General features: G+C 27.2%; 1 protein-coding gene across 1 annotated transcript in view; it reads right to left on the reverse strand.

The window, feature by feature from the left end:
* LOC111631756 (polyhomeotic-like protein 2) overlaps positions 1–18954 on the reverse strand; it is a 101735-nt gene that overhangs the window by 24591 nt on the left and 58190 nt on the right. The window contains exon 8 of the mRNA XM_023376063.1: positions 13209–13433. Within this exon, the coding sequence (XP_023231831.1) occupies positions 13209–13433 (225 nt within the window). The remainder of the gene's footprint in view (positions 1–13208; positions 13434–18954) is intronic.

Below are 18954 nucleotides of genomic sequence, written 5' to 3' on the forward strand. Positions count from 1 at the left end.
TATCTCTCTAGATTTTGAAGATTTGGCTCCAGGCTTAATTATGATTTCTCTGGGTTTAGAATCATTGTAATGGAAAAAAAGTATAGCTAAATTAAGAGAACCTAAAGCTTTTTAGTCAGCAAGAAATGTTTTCAGACAATCCAACTTTTGGCTATTTTACATTCCAGAATGTGTATAAACTGAAGTTATACTATAAAATAGTCTTAAAAATTTTCAATTGCCTTAAATAGGCTGTATTTTTATTTTTCATTATATTACATAGTTGATTGTTATCCTTTGGTTTCTATTTATCATAAAAACAGACTAGGTTTCAAATAAATATTTTTAATTACTAAATTAACACACAAAATGTTTTTAAAGCATTAATTTTAACTTTATATCAACTTTATAAAATAAGATTTATAAAATTAGTTTCTTTCTACAACTTAACATTTCATTTAAATCAATACAAAAACTTTTGACTAAAATCAATCACAAAAAAGGAAAGATACAATATCTCTATATATTCATTCTTAAATATATAGTTAAATTTTCTGAACATTACAACATTATACTATTACAGTAGAGTGTTGATTATCCGAAAGTCAATCATCCGAAAGAATTCCAGTCGGCAAATTTAAATTTTCGCCAATGCTGTGGTGCTGCAATCTTTGGCTATGTCTTGGGCTACTCAAATATTTTACGTTTTTGATACTAAATTAACTTCTGAAGTATAATTTTTTATTGTTTTTATATTTTTCAATATATTTATTTTGTTCGTACAAAATAAAAAAATAATTTTTAACAATACAATAGTCTTCGTTAGGCTTAACATCGACGAAAATTCAACGCAAAGCGACACGCAACGAAGAAAAATGTCAAGATGGGATAAATTAATATATTTTTTCGTACATAATTGGTTATCCAAAACATCGATCTTCTGAACAACCCCAGTCCCCAATTGATTCGGATAATCGATGCTCTACTGTATTTAGTTTTATGAACTTTTTTTAGTTTTATTTCTTCAATTTATTTTAAATCCACAAGTGTCCAAGTGGATAAACCATCAAACTCCAGAAGTTGATCCCAGATTTATGTGTGACAATAGATTGAATGCATGGAGTTTTCTGGATTTTCTTCACACAATTAACATATAGAGAGATGTCAGTTTCCCTAAAAAGTCCTCTGAAATGCAATTCATCCTAATAGATCATCCTTGTGTTGCTTTGCCTTATCCCATAAAAACCAAACAAATTACTTTTTATAACCTAATTTCATTTGTTCAAATATATTTCAAAACAATGAAGAACCTGTGAACTAACATTTACAGTAATCTCTCCATTCACATAAGTAATTGATTCTACTAAACCAGCACATAAATGGAGCCATGAAAAGCTGTTTAAAATGGAGATCTGTTCCACATTCTCAAATACAATATTTTATTCTTACTGGGAGAGATATCATTTTCTGAGCAAGATTCTCTCAGATAAATGGTTAAAACATGTTGCAGCCAATGACTTTACACAGTTGGCCACCTAGGTCACCAAACCCCCTTTTGTTTTTAATGATTTATTTTTGTGAGGTACTTACAAGACACTATCTACATACCACCCATCTAAGATCTCTAAGCATTAAAGAATCAAATCACATCTACTGTGGAAGAAGTAACAAAGAATTAGTTGGAAAAAGTGTGGAAAGAATTGGACTGTCAGATGTGTGTCATAACATAAGGAGCATACACTGACAAATTGTAAGGTAAGAGATTAAACTTGAGAGTGTCATATTTTCTTTTGGTGTACCATATATTTTTAAGTGTTCAAACTTATATGCATATAAAATACCAATATGCTTTATGAATATTCCCAATGCACTCAGTGACACATGAAATATGGCATCCCTAGGTCAGCAATATGCAGGCATCTCTAAACTAATAGTGCCACTTTTGCACTGAGTGATTATATTTTTTTTTTTTTTTGTATTTTATAATTTTAATTCTGCAATAGTTGTATTTTACAGATTTTTAAATACCAAAATGCAAAAGAGCACTCATATTAAAAATCCATCATTAGTAAAATTCTACAAAATACATTCATATATTAATACTGCTCAATATATGTCTTATTTTGCCTCTGCTTACAATTTTAATTTTCACTTTCCTGTACAAATTCTTTCTACATAAAATTATTTTTTCATTATTTTATTGTTGTTATTATTTTGAATTTCTATAGCCCCTTACAGATACTTGTGCTCTGGATGGGCCTGATGGGAAATTTACCACTGAATGCACTTAGCTTTTTCCCATATTTTTACTTTATCTTCTAAAATAAAATTATTATGTAACAGATATGCAGAGGTAACAGAAAAGTGTATAAAAATTTGGGATGTTTAATTTCAAGTCAAAAACTTTAGGACCATTGTTTTGATTTGAAGTGTTAGTTTTGAGTTATATGCAATTAAAAAAATGTGTCGTTACTTCTTGTTTAGCAAAATACCATCTAATGTATGAAAATATTTGTTCATAATTGCATGTTAGTGATTCTATTTGTCATTTATGTATCTACTGTATTTTACTATTTAATTATTATTTATAAAATAAAAAATATATTATTTCAAAAAGTAAACTGCAGATTTTACTCTAGATGAATTCCATTTAATGTTTCTTCATCAATAAAAATGTTAGTGTGAAAATTCAGTGCAATATAATCATAAATTTCCATACCAAATGCATCATGTTATATGAAAAAATTTCAAAAACTATTTCTTATAAATTTTAAAGTTTGGTTTTACTGATGTCATTAATGCTCTATAATACATTACCTCTACAATACCTTAACGTTCTAACAGTTGTACTAATCCAATACACAATTATACTGTATAATTGAGAAAAACTACATAAAATAAACAATCAACTTTTTTCCTATAACTTCAGAACCTCTCAAGCATTTCCAATAGTATGAAAATTGCTTTGTTTCAATTTTATTTACAATTTCTGACACAAAATTCCAAGAAATTTAAAAGTTTTTCTTGTATCAGTTATCAGAAAACCAACTTAAAACTCAAGATAATAAATTTGATCACTTTTCTGTTTCAGATTTATATATTTATTATAATACAGTGGTACCTTGTTAATGCCTCTAACTTTGAATATTCCAGAGTTTGAATGCCAAATTCAAGAAAAATGTTTGTTTGAAAAAGTTTGAATAATGCTTTTACAATTGAACTGCACATGTTGAAAAATATGCAATCATTACTTAAATGTCATCTGTTGTGCACCCAAGTCATCTCTCACTCTCACTGTGAAAGCATCTCTTACATTACACTCATGTGTTTTCAGTGCATTTTTTTTGCTTTATTTTTGGTGTATTTGGTTACGTATATTTTCCATATCTATCAATCATGGCATCCAATGTGACGTTAAGAAGAGTGTGGAAGCAATGAATCTTAAGAGGAAGGTTGTAGTATTGCCAATTCAGGTGAAAAAGGAACTTATTGCAAAGTATGAAAGTGGTACGCATGTGACAGATCTGGCAAAGCATATTTAAGATCCCAAAGTTGACAATGTGCACCATTCTTAAGAACAAGAAAGCAACAAAAGCAGGATGAAGGTGTAAAAACATCCAGATCACATGTTATTGAGGAAATGAAAAAAACTCTTCCTAGTGTAGATAAATGAGAAGCAATTGGATATTGTCTCCAAGAGCAATTTGTGAGAAAGCCAAGCAAGCTGCATAATGATCTTAAGAAATGGAACATCACCACTCCTCACTAAGATATGGTAAATGCAATTTTCATTTTATTATATTTATGAATTTTATTTGTTTTCATGTTTTAATTTATTATCTAGGGCATTTAATTGTGTTATTTTACTTAGATCATGTGTTTGCTATTTAAGTTTGTTGAAATGAATACTGTTTTAGGTATGGGAACAGATTAATTCATTTTCCATTATTTCTAATAGGGAAAACTGATTTGGACTTCAAACAATTCAAAGTTCGAATGGCCTCCTGGAACAAATTAAATTTGAAGTATGAGGTACTTTACTTTCTAATTTCAGTAAAATGAGTATTGTATCTTAGACAATAGTTATAAGTTTATTACAAACTAAAGAAACTTCTTAATTAATAACTGCAATAAATAAATATACATATAATATTATTAGTCATTATTTTATATATAAACATGTTCCTTTTAAATGTGATATAATACAATACTATCATCATATAATTATAAACTAAGTAATGAAAAAGCTGCAGGTAATAGATATATTTCCTATACTTGCCCTTTGTTCATACAGTTATCTTCCTTATCGGACAATTGTTACTTAACATATCAAATGTAAACAAAAATGTTTAGAAATTAATTTTTCACATATTTTTTGCTTACACTTAAATTTTTATTTTGTTTGCATTAATCCAAAATAAAGTTTTTTTTTTAAATTAAAAACCTGTATTTAATCATTACATAAATATATTAAAATATAAGAAATGATTGTTAAAAAATAATTTTCATGATTAAAAATGTGTCCTGGGAATTCCAATGACTTTTCCAGAGTCCTAGAAACAAAAAAAAAAAAAAAAAAAAAAACAATAGTTCAGACTCAGAAACTCTAGTTTTTTGCAATTAATATATAAAATCATTTATATAATGAAACTATGCTGAATGTTACATTTCTTAAGAGAAATACTGTTAGCAGAAATATAACTTTTTATTTACATATATGTAAAACTGGCAGAAGTACAATCCTTCAAATACAACACATAATAAGAGAATTTTTTTATAATTTGTTATTAAGAAAGCAAAATTTTATCTTACAGTTAAAGCTTTATTTATAATCACATTTTATAATATCTGATACTTTCTACATTACTTCCAATGGTAAGATTAGTTTCACTGGTTCAGCAGAACCTCTTCCTAAAATATTTTTAGTTTGTCAAATTGGTTGTTTAAATTGTACTTGTAATAGTTATTTAGGCAATTTATTGCAAAAGTCAGCATTTGTATAAGACTGCTAACTGTTTAGCAGCTCAATACAGACTGGAGCAGAGAAAGACTATGTAATAGAGTAATGAGCATGTTGCCTAGTAAAGCAACTTTAATGAAATTAAATAAGCAAACTAATCAAGTAACTAATTTTAGTAAATTTATATCTCTTAAATACATAATATAATATGATAGTGAAAGATATTTAAATTATATTCCAATTTTCTCAAAAACAGTTTTACTTGAGGAAATAGCAAAGAAGCTATAGTATTTCTTGTCTCATTGAATTATAATATGGTCTTGTTTTATGTGGGGTTGTATGTTAATAGATACCATATACAATAACATATGAATTTGTGCTTCATTCTAAGTAGACCCAGATGACTTCCCAGATGCATATGCAACCATTTACAATTAAAAGAGAATCTTTAATTTATGTTTAAAATGATTTACTTATGTTTTTACTATAATTAATAACATTTCAGTATGATGTTTCTGAATATACAAATCAAAATTTTGTTATGGTGTACTGAGTACATTATCTGAGAAAAATGCATGCAAACCAGGGTATTCACTACAGTGAGTATCATTCACTCCATGTTCAAAATGACAGAAGCTGGAGAAGCTTGATTTACTGACTTGTCATATTCTGGAGCATTAGGAGTATTAAATGTTAAAAGTTGCCGTCTTTTGGAAAAGCAGTGATGGGACTTTGCTACTACTTCTGATTTATTTCTTTTGACATAGCTGTCCTATGATGTTGAAATATTGTTTCTCTTTCCTTAAATTTCATTGCATTAATCAGATTATCTTTATATTCTTAAATAGTCTACAAAGCATTTGATATCATATGTTGCCAATATGACATTTTTCAGACCCAGTTTCTTCTTTTGAAATTGTTCCTCATCAACTTTGTCTTCACCTCCAAAATTTGAACAAGCAAATTGTCATCTGTTAATATTGTTGTTTGCCCATTAATTAAGTTCTCAAATCTCACACCACCAATTCTCTGATCCAATTCTTGTACTTTTACAATGGTTTTTGTATGCTGTACATCTGAAATAGTTCACATTTTATTTGAAGTAATATCTTTCATAGACTCAGGCTACAAATTCTTCCAATAGGCAGTTACATATTTGTCTTTGATATTCTTCAACGCTTGTTTTATTAGGAAGAGACTGTCCACTATGATGAAACCCTTTCAAAATTGAACAATGCTGAGGTTGTCATTGCTATCTGAGGCCTCAATAATTCATCCATATATCTTCTTATGTAATTGACTTTGAGTAACTGAATAGGGGATATTGTATTTGGCAATAAACAGATAACCTATACTTTGTTATTTGCAAACTTATCTGCACCATTTGGATTCCTGGATCATTCTCTAATGAAAGAAATAATTTAAATGGAAACTTCTTTCCTTCCAGGTAACCTTCATTATTGCTTCATTCACAATCAAAGTGAGATTTATCATCATTCAAGCATTCTCATTCCACATTCAACACTGGCAGCAAATTCTTATTATGTCTTCTAAGAGCTCTTGGATTTTGTGTTTGGTAAATTAAACTATGTTTTATCATTTGGCAAGCTATATTATTGCAAAGAAGCAGGTTATGCTGCTTCTTTGCAATAATATAGTAATAATTCTTTGCATTACATATGCTAATAAAATCAAATAAATTCATTTAAATATACTATTAAAGATATCTTCTTATTCAACTACTGAAACTAATGTTTATTATACTAATTGAACTTTTAATAAATATTAATAAATTTATAAAGTTATAATTTTTTTTCTGATTTAATATGATAAACTATTTAAAAAAACAGAAAATTTCATGTAAATAGATTATAGTTGTAGTATATAAGATCATTGAATACTTTTCTTGTCTTTACACATTCTCAAGCATTCAAATTCAAAAATTCTAAAAAAAGATATTTTTTAGAAAGCAAAAATGGTTACTACTTATACAAGAGAATTTTTAAAAAATATTCTCTTGTATAAGTAAGTAGTAGTAATGATTTATATAAGAAATTTTTTGTAAATTGAAACATCCTGATATTCATAATTAAAATCCAAAAATTATTTTTAATAAATAAATAAATTATTTAACAAAATTTAAGATAATTACTATAGCATTAACTTATACATTTTAGGAATGAATTTATCATTTCCATAATATATTTGCAAACATACAAATTATATTATCTACTTAAAACCAAGTGGATCAAGATTTCATTTATAGGAAACAGATCAATAACACTATTTGAATTTGCATCAATCTAATAATAATCTAATAAAACACTAATAAAATTCAAGTAGTCAATGATATATTAAAATAAAATATTTCTGACACCATACATATCAGATTAAAAGTACTCAAAAAACATTCTATTAAAACTTCATTCCATTCATAATATTCCTATTTCATACTTGATTCAAGAGTCTTGGAAGCTTAAAAAATAGTCAATTCTAAGCCTAATAATTAAAATACTAATTTTTAGTGTTGCAATGAATAGTATATTCGGCCTCAGGCTGAATACCAAATATTCAGCCAGGAGCGTGGCTGAATAGCCAAATATTCGGCCAAACTATTCGGCTTGATTAACGCATGTACAAAAATTGACGCGCAAAGAGCATTATGGCAAAGACCCTGCTCTCTATTGGCCCGCTGTCACTACGCTTCGTCAATTGCGTTAATTCTTGACAGTTGTAGTGGACAGACAAGAGTGTCATGGCAGTACTGTATGTGATAAATGATATCAAATGTGGATAACAATAAAATGACCTACATGTGTAAATAACAGAAAAAGAACAGAGAAGGATTGCAAAGTGAAAATGTGAAAATAAATATGAAATTGAGTTGATAACACAATCGAACAATTCAAGGCAGCTTATTCAGGCGAAATTCACGGTTGTCAATGCCAAACAATTGTTGTAATAGGCTTCGAAACGGAAAGCTAAATGCTTGTAATGAAAGTCACTTAGCATGCACGGGCGAAAGCCTGGGCCCGCTCGGGCTACCAAGCTGTCTCAAATCTGTGAAATCATAACTGTGACTTATACCAACGTCCTATCTGTCTCTTTTCTCCGTTATCACCAGGCTTTGAGTCACATAATTAAAAACTGGGAAATCCACAACAGAAAAGTGACAAATTGAAAGTATCGTGAGCGTGTATTATGATGTATGCATAGGCATACGTGGACTAGAGCGATAGAGGAAAGAGAAAGCGAAGAGCAAAGACAAGCGCTTAAAAAAAAGGATAGGCAGGATCAGACCCTCAGATGTGTGCGACGATTCTTGAACAAATAGGTGTGTGTGTGTGTGCTGATCTTTGTAATTATAAATTGTGAATACGTATGACTAATATTATTTTCTTTTTTATTTTGTGCATGTTGTAAGTTATAAATAAATATAAACAAACAACACTAACCCAATAACATTAAATCTAAATACCAAAATGATTAATTTACTGAGTTTTTGTTATTTCTTACTTCTGTTTTCAGGTATTCGGCTGAATACCGAATAGTAACCGAATATTCGTTACATCACTACTAATTTTGCATCAATGAATGGTTCAAGAATGCCTTCGAATAAGTGTCCAAGGATAACTATAACTTATGATGAATGTTCTTATCTTCATATTAGATGCCATAACCAATTTACACTATACAACTTTCAATAGAGCTGTTTAGTTATTGATAATTGTTTATAATTTTCAAAGGCTTAATAAAAAATTGCCTTCATAAAAAAAAACTGATTACGACACCCATTCTGAAGAGAACTTGATTGAAATGAAAGAGCTACCAATATCCCTGAAGCTCAGATCAATGGATTCTTTTTTTACAGATAGAATTGTGATTCAATTTACATGAAATTTACAATTTAATTCTTGGAATATTTTCTTCTGAAGACAACAAGGAAAGTATAATTAACATTCTAGGTATCAAGGGAAAAAGATATCTTTCAAATATTACATTAAAAGGAAAAAAAGGAAGGTGTTGTGTTTATTACTGTCTTAAAAGGAGTATACCATTCCATTTTTCAGGAATATTCTGACTACCCTAAGGACAAAATCAAGGACAAAAGAGTAAAAGTATCCTTTATAAAACTTTTCCAAGATGCATTAAATCCCAAATTATATTTCATGAATAACAACATTATCCTTATAGAACTCGGTTTAATAATGATTTTTGTTAAGAATGAGAATATCAAAGGATAATTTGATATGACAAATTTTTAGGTACTACAAATCAGATAGAGCATGTTGAATGCACTATTGAAGTGCATTGAAGATAGTTCAAGGAGAATTTGGATGAAACTGCTTAGCATCACATTCTATTCCTCAACAAATGGAGAACTGACAAAATTCTCCATTTGTTGAGGAATAGAATGTGATGCTAAACAGCTGACTAACAACCTTATAAATCAACATGACTTATCAATGTGAAGGTTGTTTGATTGAGAGATATCATCATTAATAATTAATCTTTATTTATTACATTACATATTATTAATCTTCTGCATTGATGACATGTGATATAACAGCTTAGAATCCCACACCTTCATTATATGATTTATCAAAATAAGATTTTTATAAAAGTCTATGAATGGATTCAAGGATTTTTTCATTTTTATCCTAAAATTAAACATTATTTTTAAAATATGAGTTTTGAAAAAATTTTAGTAAAGTTACCATATATTATTTTGGTATTTTTAAAACTTATACAAAACAATTTTATTATATTCATCTTGGGGGGTTAATTTGGTGTTGATGGCTTTGACAACCTCTTGCTAACCTGTTTTGCATATTTCTTATTTTTGTATTTTTCCAGATAGGTTAATTTATTATTATTATTTTTTTTGTTTTTGATTTATTACTTTTATTAAATTATCTTAATAATCTCTTCATTTCTATTGTTATGGCATCAGGTCATCACAGTTTATCACAGCTTGTTTACTACTAAATTTTGTGTTTGGGATATTATATACTAATTACAATGTATGGGATTTTGTGTTAATGTTTTTGTAATTATATTTTTGTATTTGATATTTTATTTATGTATTGAAATTGTACTAATGCACTGGATGTTGCATATAGATAATGATTATTATATATTAGTTTTTGTATCTATGAATTTGGACTTCATACAGAGATTATTATATTTACTGTATTTATGCTTGTTATTGGACATTATGTATGTTCGGCATTTTATTTTATTTTTTACTTTCTTCCCCATATAAAGAGTATAAAAGTAACTTGTACTAAATAAATGAATACATTATTTATTTATTTATTTATTTGTTTGTTTATCTTCTTTATATAATTTTTATTGTAAATTTTGTTTATGAAATAGTATTTTCATATGATTATATTTTAATTTCTCTGCTATTTTACAACATGCAATATTATTTTTTAGAAAATATTAACTGATATGGCATTTACATATTGATGCCTTGTTTGAATAAACCATCATCTGTTTAAAGTGAATTTAATAAATATAACAACACAATATACAGTCCCTATAATATTTACTATACTGGATGATCAGACAAAAGAATTTGTTAGTGACACAAGTTTGTATTGCTTGTGTCACAAGTGATTCTTATGAGTTTTAAAATTAAATAGTTATATTATATACCAATTAACTCAAGTCTGCAAGTGACACAAGTTTGTACTGCTTGACTGATTTATCAGACTTATCACATAATATCACTTCCAATTATGGTATTAGCTTGTTATTGGGTATTTAAATTAAGTGCTAAGATAACTGAAAATATCAAACTACAAAACAAAGAATTATCATAGTGGAAAGTTACATAATGAAAAAATTACAGAAAATTAATATAACAATTTATGTAAAAATATCCTGAATCATTGTGCCCAGAGAGATTTATTTTCAAACTTTTTAAAGAACAATGTACTGGTGTGACAAAACTAAAAATACCCAAACTATTTATTCAGATAGCTATCTGAATAAATAGCTTTTTTTCAAATGTTACCTCTCAAGTTCATAATAAATAAATGTTCAAAATTTAATTGTTTCTCATGATGCATAGCAAGGCAAAAATAAGCACAGCTGGCTCATGGTATCACCAAATCTCAGCATTGCCAAACTCAACACATTACTATTTGAAAGTCCTCTTTTTCATTTGATCACTATTTTTTGTTTGTTAAATGTCTTGATGTAAGTTGTTTTTACAATTACATGATTTCAATAATATTGATAAAAAAATAATGAATCTTCTAGATCTAGGTTCAAGAATACTGAACTTAACCTTGATAAAATTATAGCTAATTTAAAATATCATCAAAGAAATGTTTTATGATTTGCTAATCAATTAGTTTATATATTTAGTATTTATAATATATTTATATACTTATTAATTGTATCTAATATGGCTATTATAATGTGATTAAATATTTTCAAATATTGCTACTTTTAAAATCTATGTATTTCAAATAATAAAATTTGTTCTACATTTTCAATTTTAAAAAAGTCTCATTTATATGAAGATGTGTATAACTTTATTATAAAGTTATTAAATTAATATATTTATTTCTTATGAGTTTTAAAATTGAATAGTTATATTATATACCAATTAAGAAAGATATTCTAAATAAAATGAAACATAACAATCTTTTTGTAATCTTTTATAAAATGTTTTCCTTGCTGCTATTATGTATGGAAGAACTCTTCATGAAAATAATTGCAACTTTATTTTTTAATATAAATTATTTTAAAAATCATTTTAAAATACTTGATTTTTTAAAATTAGGAATTAGTTTTTATTTGATAATTAATTAGATAAAGTCATTAAATATTTTTTTAAATCTCAGANAGAATTAAAAAGCTATATAATCACTAATTTAAACAGTTTCAAAACAATTACCATGATTTCCTGCAAATAACTTGTGGGTTCTTTGTATTTTAAAGTAAATTTGGATGTGGATTATGTGCTGGTGCATATTATCAATCAATTTTAAATTGTAATTATGACTTCATCCAACGGTCTTTTTTTTTGTCTAAACTTACTAAAACCATCGTCAAAAATCATAAAATATTTTGTGTCCCCCACACATTAACTTTAACTTTCATTGTGATTTTCTGGAAACAGTCAAAAACATGTATATATAAGCATACTTATATATACATGTAAAGCTTAAGTATGACTAAGCTTTGGTTGTCTTCTATTTTCTGTATGTCAGTCCACATTTTAATCAATATCATTAGACACTACCTACTTATTTGTGTTTTAAAAGCTGATGACTTTCTGTAATTCCCTCCTTTCTATATAGTGATTCACTTGGGACTGAACACTTAGTATGTGGAATATCTCTGTATAAAATGAAAATATGAGCATGGAACATGAATGGAACAACACTTTATTTCATGACAAAGCAGTCAATCAAAGCATGTTTTACATACTCTACTTGACTGTTTTATCATGAAGTGTTGTTCCATTATACTGTACATGTTCAAATGAAAGTAGGACAAACATTTATAAAAAAAAATGTTTTTGGCTCTAAAATAATCTAAATCTGTTATTTCAAAAATATATTTAATGCACTAAAACAACTTTTTAACATATTTTAATACATAATAATTTATCATTCAGTTATTATTTTAATGAATCACCTATAAAAATAATTTGATAATAAATACACAATGAATTTGTGCATTCATTAATAAATTAAGTTAAAAGTCATGCTAAATATATTTAATACAATATAATAATTCTACACATTCTCAGACAAAATTAAATAATTTGATATAAAATAAATATAACTGAAGTAAGACAATTAATATATTTGAATTTGATGAATTTTAGGGCCAAAAGCATTTTTCCCTCATTATTATGGATCGAGTTATAACATTGATTAATCTAGAAATATGTCATAAATTTACGATGTATTTCTAGATTAAGCATTTTTCCCCCTATTAATTTCTTTTTTATTTGCTTTAGAAGTTTTTTCTTCATTATAATTTATATTCTGTTATATTAATTATTGTTTTTTTATAAGAGCAGTTTATCATTCTGCATCTAGACTAACAGCTTATTCCTTGAAGTCTAATTAAGAGTATTTAATTTGATATTTCTTTTATCATTTGAAGTTTTATGAATAAACAATTTGTAATATATTCCATTTTAATACAATGCCTATTTTTCTTCTTTTATTACTGCATTTTTTTGTGACAGTTATTTATTAGTATTTAAAGAAAAAGATACATATATCATCCATACCTTCATATTTTAGGCTTGTAGTGCTTGTCTGTTGACTGGCTGGTGGAAATATTCCCAATCGTTTGGAACAACCAACATTATAACGTTTTGCACATGAAGTTGAACAAAATCTTTTAGATCTCTTGAATTTTGATTTAGCACCAAGCTTACCACAAAATTCACATTTAGCTAATTCAACTGGGCCACGACTTTTTGATGTTTTTTGGGATTTTTCTTCTACGGAAACTAATTACACAAAATGACATTGATTACTAATTAATTCTAACCAGCAATGCTTGCAGAATAATGTAATTAAGACAAATTTCACACACACAATAAAAATGCACTAAATCATTTTTGACTACTTTGATTACATTAAATTTCATATTATAACATTACTTTTAAATATATAGAAGTTTTGAAGATACTAAATTGAATTTGTTTACTTATATAAAGATAAAAATCAAACTTTCAATGGATAAAATATCAAAACAAGTAGAAAAAACATTTTAAAAATTAAAAACTATTTTAATAGTTTATTTTATTAATAAAAACAATAGGAATTTATAACATTNAAGCATGTTTTACATACTCTACTTGACTGTTTTATCATGAAGTGTTGTTCCATTATACTGTACATGTTATATAAATGTGACTAGACAATCGTGAGGTATTGATCAGTCCTAATTGAAGCACCCTGCAATTCTCAAGAGTCATTATATAGTTGACTGTCAATTTTAGCATAATATGTTAGTTTTCTACAGTGAATAAGAGATAAGAAATCAATTCTCAAGTCTATATTGATAGATGTCAAGTCCATATAAAACATTCTTACTAAAATCAACAATGATGGCAATTGAGCAGTTCTATAGAATAAGGTAGCTAAGTGCATTTACATACTTTTTTAGTTAAGTGTTTTATTATGCATATCAAATAACGTTTTATGGCTATAGATATTTCCATTGCTATAATCAGCACTTTTACTCAAGCATATTTAACATTTACACTTTACTCACTCCATAACAAAACTTCATGCAAAAGAACAGTTTTTTGAAAATTCTTGAAAATTTAAAATTTAACTTAGGTATCTTTTTTTCATAGAACTCTCAATTATTTTATTTTACCTCTTATTTACTCTGCATGGATATGGCAAGCATTTTTACCAAGAGTCACAAGTCAAATTGTCACCAAACTCATCTTAACCCCAGATAGCTCTTCAAACATTAAATATACTACAGAAATTATCTGCATTAAAATCTTTTTCTAATTATACTTTGAGACACCACAAAGAGTTAATACTAGATACTGGACTTTTTCACATCCACTTTATTTTCTGACATACTTTACAGTGTATAAATCAATTGTTCCAAATACTGACTCTGCAAAGACTCGTATTAGACAGTATATGGCTGCTGTCAGATGTTATTTGCAATGTTATCCATACCGAATGTACCAAAGTAAAAATGGAAACATGCAGGAAATTTTTTAGAATGTAAATTGCATCCAGGTTCTTTTTGTACTTTTTTATTCAAGTTTTAGAAATTTTTAACTGGTTTACAATACATGTTGGTGTTTGGTTTTATGTACGTCAGCAATATATTAACAACCTTTGTAGAAAACTTATATCAGCCAACAGATGAGGGACGCTAGCCTGAAATGTGTATTGGCATTTGGAACAATTGGTTTATACACTATAAAGTACATCAGAAAATAAAGTGGATGTGAAAAAGTCCAGTATCTAGTATCAACACTTTGTGGTGTCTCAAAATATAATTTAAAGAAGGGCACAGTTTCAACACAGAGCTTTTTCTAATTATGTTAAAATAAAGTTGAAAAAATTAATGATTATTATTATGTTGCGAATGTCATGCTAAGCTGATACTGATGCTAAGTGCTATGCCAGAGTAAAGTCAAGGCATAGCGACCCAAACAACTGTAACATTAAGCTGTGTTATTGGCATATGTGACAGCATCTAGAAACTTCCTCACAATGTGACATGTGTTCAATATTGCAGCTTTCTGTAGTGCCATATGTACGTTGTTGTTATTATTATTATAATTATATGTTTTATAGTCTGTCCAACAATAACAAGAAAGTGTTTCAATATCTTTTCTGGAGCAAAATATACCAGATATACTTTTTATCTGAAGACATTTTAATTTTATTTTATTCAAACAATATGAAGTAAAGTGTTTAAAATAAGCTTCTAAACAAAGAACACAATCTCACATTAACAACTATTAAATTTCACAACTGTTATAATTAAATCACACATCTAGGTTAAGTAACCACAACTGTTTAAAATACAAATAAAACTATCTGTTCAAACTAATATAAACTTTACTTATAAACTGCAGCATCCAAGAAGTGTGTAGAAGCAACAAAGGCTAACAGAAGGTTGCATTATTGATAACTGAGATGAAAAGGAACTTATCTATTGTGAAGTATGAAAGTGGTATATGTAATGGCAGATCTGGTGACCATGTTTCTGAAGTCTTCAGTGTGTGAATAATAAATGCAATTATCATTTCATTATACATCATTTCATTCAATATTTACATATTTTGGTTTACTGTTTTTTGTGTTTTAATTTATTATTCAGGATATTTAACTGTGTTATTTTTACTTTAAATGTTTAATGTGTATTTACTGTTTTAATGTTATCAAAATGAATATTGTTTAGGATCTGAAACTGGATTAATTCAAATCCTGCAATTATGGAATGGACTAATTAGAAGAACTAGATTAAATCCAGTTCTTTTAATTATATGGAAAGTTATTTTACTACATGACAGTAATCATTTTAACTTTTTTCATTTCATTTTCATTTACTTTTTTTCCTACTTTTCATTTCACTTCTTATTTCATAACTTTTTTTCATTATATTGAATAATCTGGCAATTTCAATATATCAGCCTTTATCATATACGGATGCTCATCTTTGGGGAACAGCTTTAATTATTATTAATATTTTTGATTCTTGATGCAGTTTAGCAAATTTGATTCTCAAATTTTCCATTTTTTTTCCATTTCACTTATTTTATAATTACATCTATAATAAATTCCAATGGAAATAAAACAAAAGAAGTATAAAAAAAAAACAGAATGTTTGAGAGATTATCTTATAAACTGCATAAGGATTCAACAACTTTGGAGGTGTGGCATATGCAACAGTGTGGGTTATGCAATATTTTTCATTTTTGTTTTAGAATTTTACACACTATATGATGCTCTGGGCTGTACACTGCTGCAGATAACAAACAGGAAATTACAGTAATATATAAATAGCAAATTTAATAAGTAGCAAAGCATTTTCCAAGTTCTAAAAAATTATTATTTTCATATTAATTACCATAATCTTAAACTGTTTTTTATTTTTATATCATAAATTCATTCTAAATGTGTTTTAAACAGTACTGATATTTATGAAAGAAAATATTTTAAAATTTGTTACCTGAATTTTTATTGTTAAATAAAATTTATTTAGTTAACCAATGACCAAGGCTCAAATTTTTATGTGAATACATATTTGCATTTTTGATGCTATTCTTTAAAATAAGTAGAAAAATGGAAATCTGGAAGCCTTGTAGGACTTCCTTATAAATGCATATTTCAAATGTAAAAACATATTTTCAATATTCTGCTTATTAAAGCAAATTTTCTAAATTGTAACTAGATTAGCCATTGCATTGTTGCATTGATCAGCACATGTTCTTTATTTTTCTTCAAGAGTTTTTTTTAAAAGTTACTTCCTTTAAACTTTAATCAAGTATGATGTGTTCTTAACTGTACTGTAAAAGAGTAGAGGAGCACAAAAAACAAACAAAAAATTTTCTGGTTTAGGTCAAACAGATATTTGATTTTGATATTTACAATGTTTAAATTTTTGAATGCTTGGTTCTAAAAATATATATCTCTCTAAAGATGAGCTGAAAAGCCCTTCAGTTTTAGTACTGTACTCCATGGCACATAATTCAAAAAAATTGTTAGAATAGAAATAAAAACAATATAATTACACTCCAAAATGGCACTTTAAAACATGACACTTATTAGTATGCAGTTTAGACAGTATCATCTCATCTCAAATATTGTTTTACACTTCTATTTCTATTATTAGTTCATTACAGATATTTTTAATTACAAGTGAAACAGAAAACAAAATGGACAGAGGGAAAAAATAGAATATTTGAAACAGAATCACTTAAATTGAATAAATGTCAAGAATAAAAGTGGCTTCTGAGCCAGTTAATTTTTATTGTTTTTACTTCAATTCTAATTTTATTTATTAAATAATAATATTAAAATAAATAATAATAGTAGTTTGCTCAATGAATTGCAGATTTAAATTGTATATACTCAAATTGCCTATCATCATCAAGTACACAAAAGTATTGAAAAATACAATAAGCTCTATCTTGTGATAATCTTGTGAACTGAAAAAAATTTTATGCAAAATTTAAACTTCATAATAATACATAATGCTAACTAATCTTGAAAATAATAAAATTTTAATGTTAAGCGTGCTTAACACTTGCTCTTGCTATTCTATTTTATTGTATGTTAGAGATATCAACAATCAATTTATAAATTATTTTCTTAAAGTTATTATAAAGAGGAGAATTACTAGAAACTTATCAACTTTAAAAATAAAAAACCAAGCAGAGCAAGGACTAATACATGCTTTAATTAACTTTAATTAATACATGAATCGGTTTATGCTTTCTTAGATGGAAAATGAATGGGATAGAACTAAATGTAAAGTGGACGTATAATCATACATGCCTTTGGTAGCTTCAAGAAAAATTGCAATGGTAGATGAATATGTCTGTAGCACACAATGGATTTTACACATTTTATGAAGATGCTATTGATAAATTTAAACTAAAGAAAAACAGTTGGATGAGCTCATAAATGTAAGTTGAAATCAGAAAATTACTTGCATCATTGCATAATCCACACCTGCTTCACAGATAACTAGCAAGTTACTTTCATGAAATTATGGTATTTATGAAAAAACTCCAGTTAAATATTTAAATCAATTATATGTATTCTAAGAAATAAAATATACATGAAAACCACAATGTTTAATAAAAAAAGAATTCAGATAAAGTATAGCTAGAATTGTTTACCAAAGTTCATTTTTTCATATGGTTTGCTGGAACTATTGAGATATTTAATTGCACAATTTTGTTAATTTAAAGATGCCTCCATAGTTTGTTTTGTGTCCAAGGTTCACAACACAGCCCAAAAAGGCAATTTGCAATTCCTCTTAATCCACAGAATTTTTCCAGATAAAAGTTTTTGAAGAGACTGGAAAGATAAAAGTCTGACAAGGCAAAGTCAGGACTACATAATAAATGCCATAGACTTCCTAGTGGTCTTTTTTCAACCAAGCTACACCTGCTTTGATGTACGTAGTCATCTCCCATTATGCAGATATCTCACTCCAGTGCATTAACTATGACCTCTTTTGTCAAATGGCTTCATGCAATTTTTCCAGAAGTCAGATTGTCATTTAAGCCTATTCTGCCATCTTTTAATCAGTTGCATTTTATGGATATTCCTTTTCAGCTCAAAAGATTTAGACCTGAAACATTCTGCTATCTGTGATAAAGCTTACTTTGATAGACATCTTTGACATATAAAAAAAATAAAAACAGAAATCTATGCATTTCAACTTTGAATACATCAATAATTGCATCTGCATTTCCAACACTGAATTCATGGAGAACAATGATATTTATTTGACAGACTCCTGACTCCTTC

This window comes from Centruroides sculpturatus, unplaced genomic scaffold, assembly GCF_000671375.1.
Source record: "Centruroides sculpturatus isolate CEXI.00-Female unplaced genomic scaffold, Cexi_2.0 scaffold705, whole genome shotgun sequence".
Classification (NCBI taxonomy): domain Eukaryota; kingdom Metazoa; phylum Arthropoda; class Arachnida; order Scorpiones; family Buthidae; genus Centruroides; species Centruroides sculpturatus.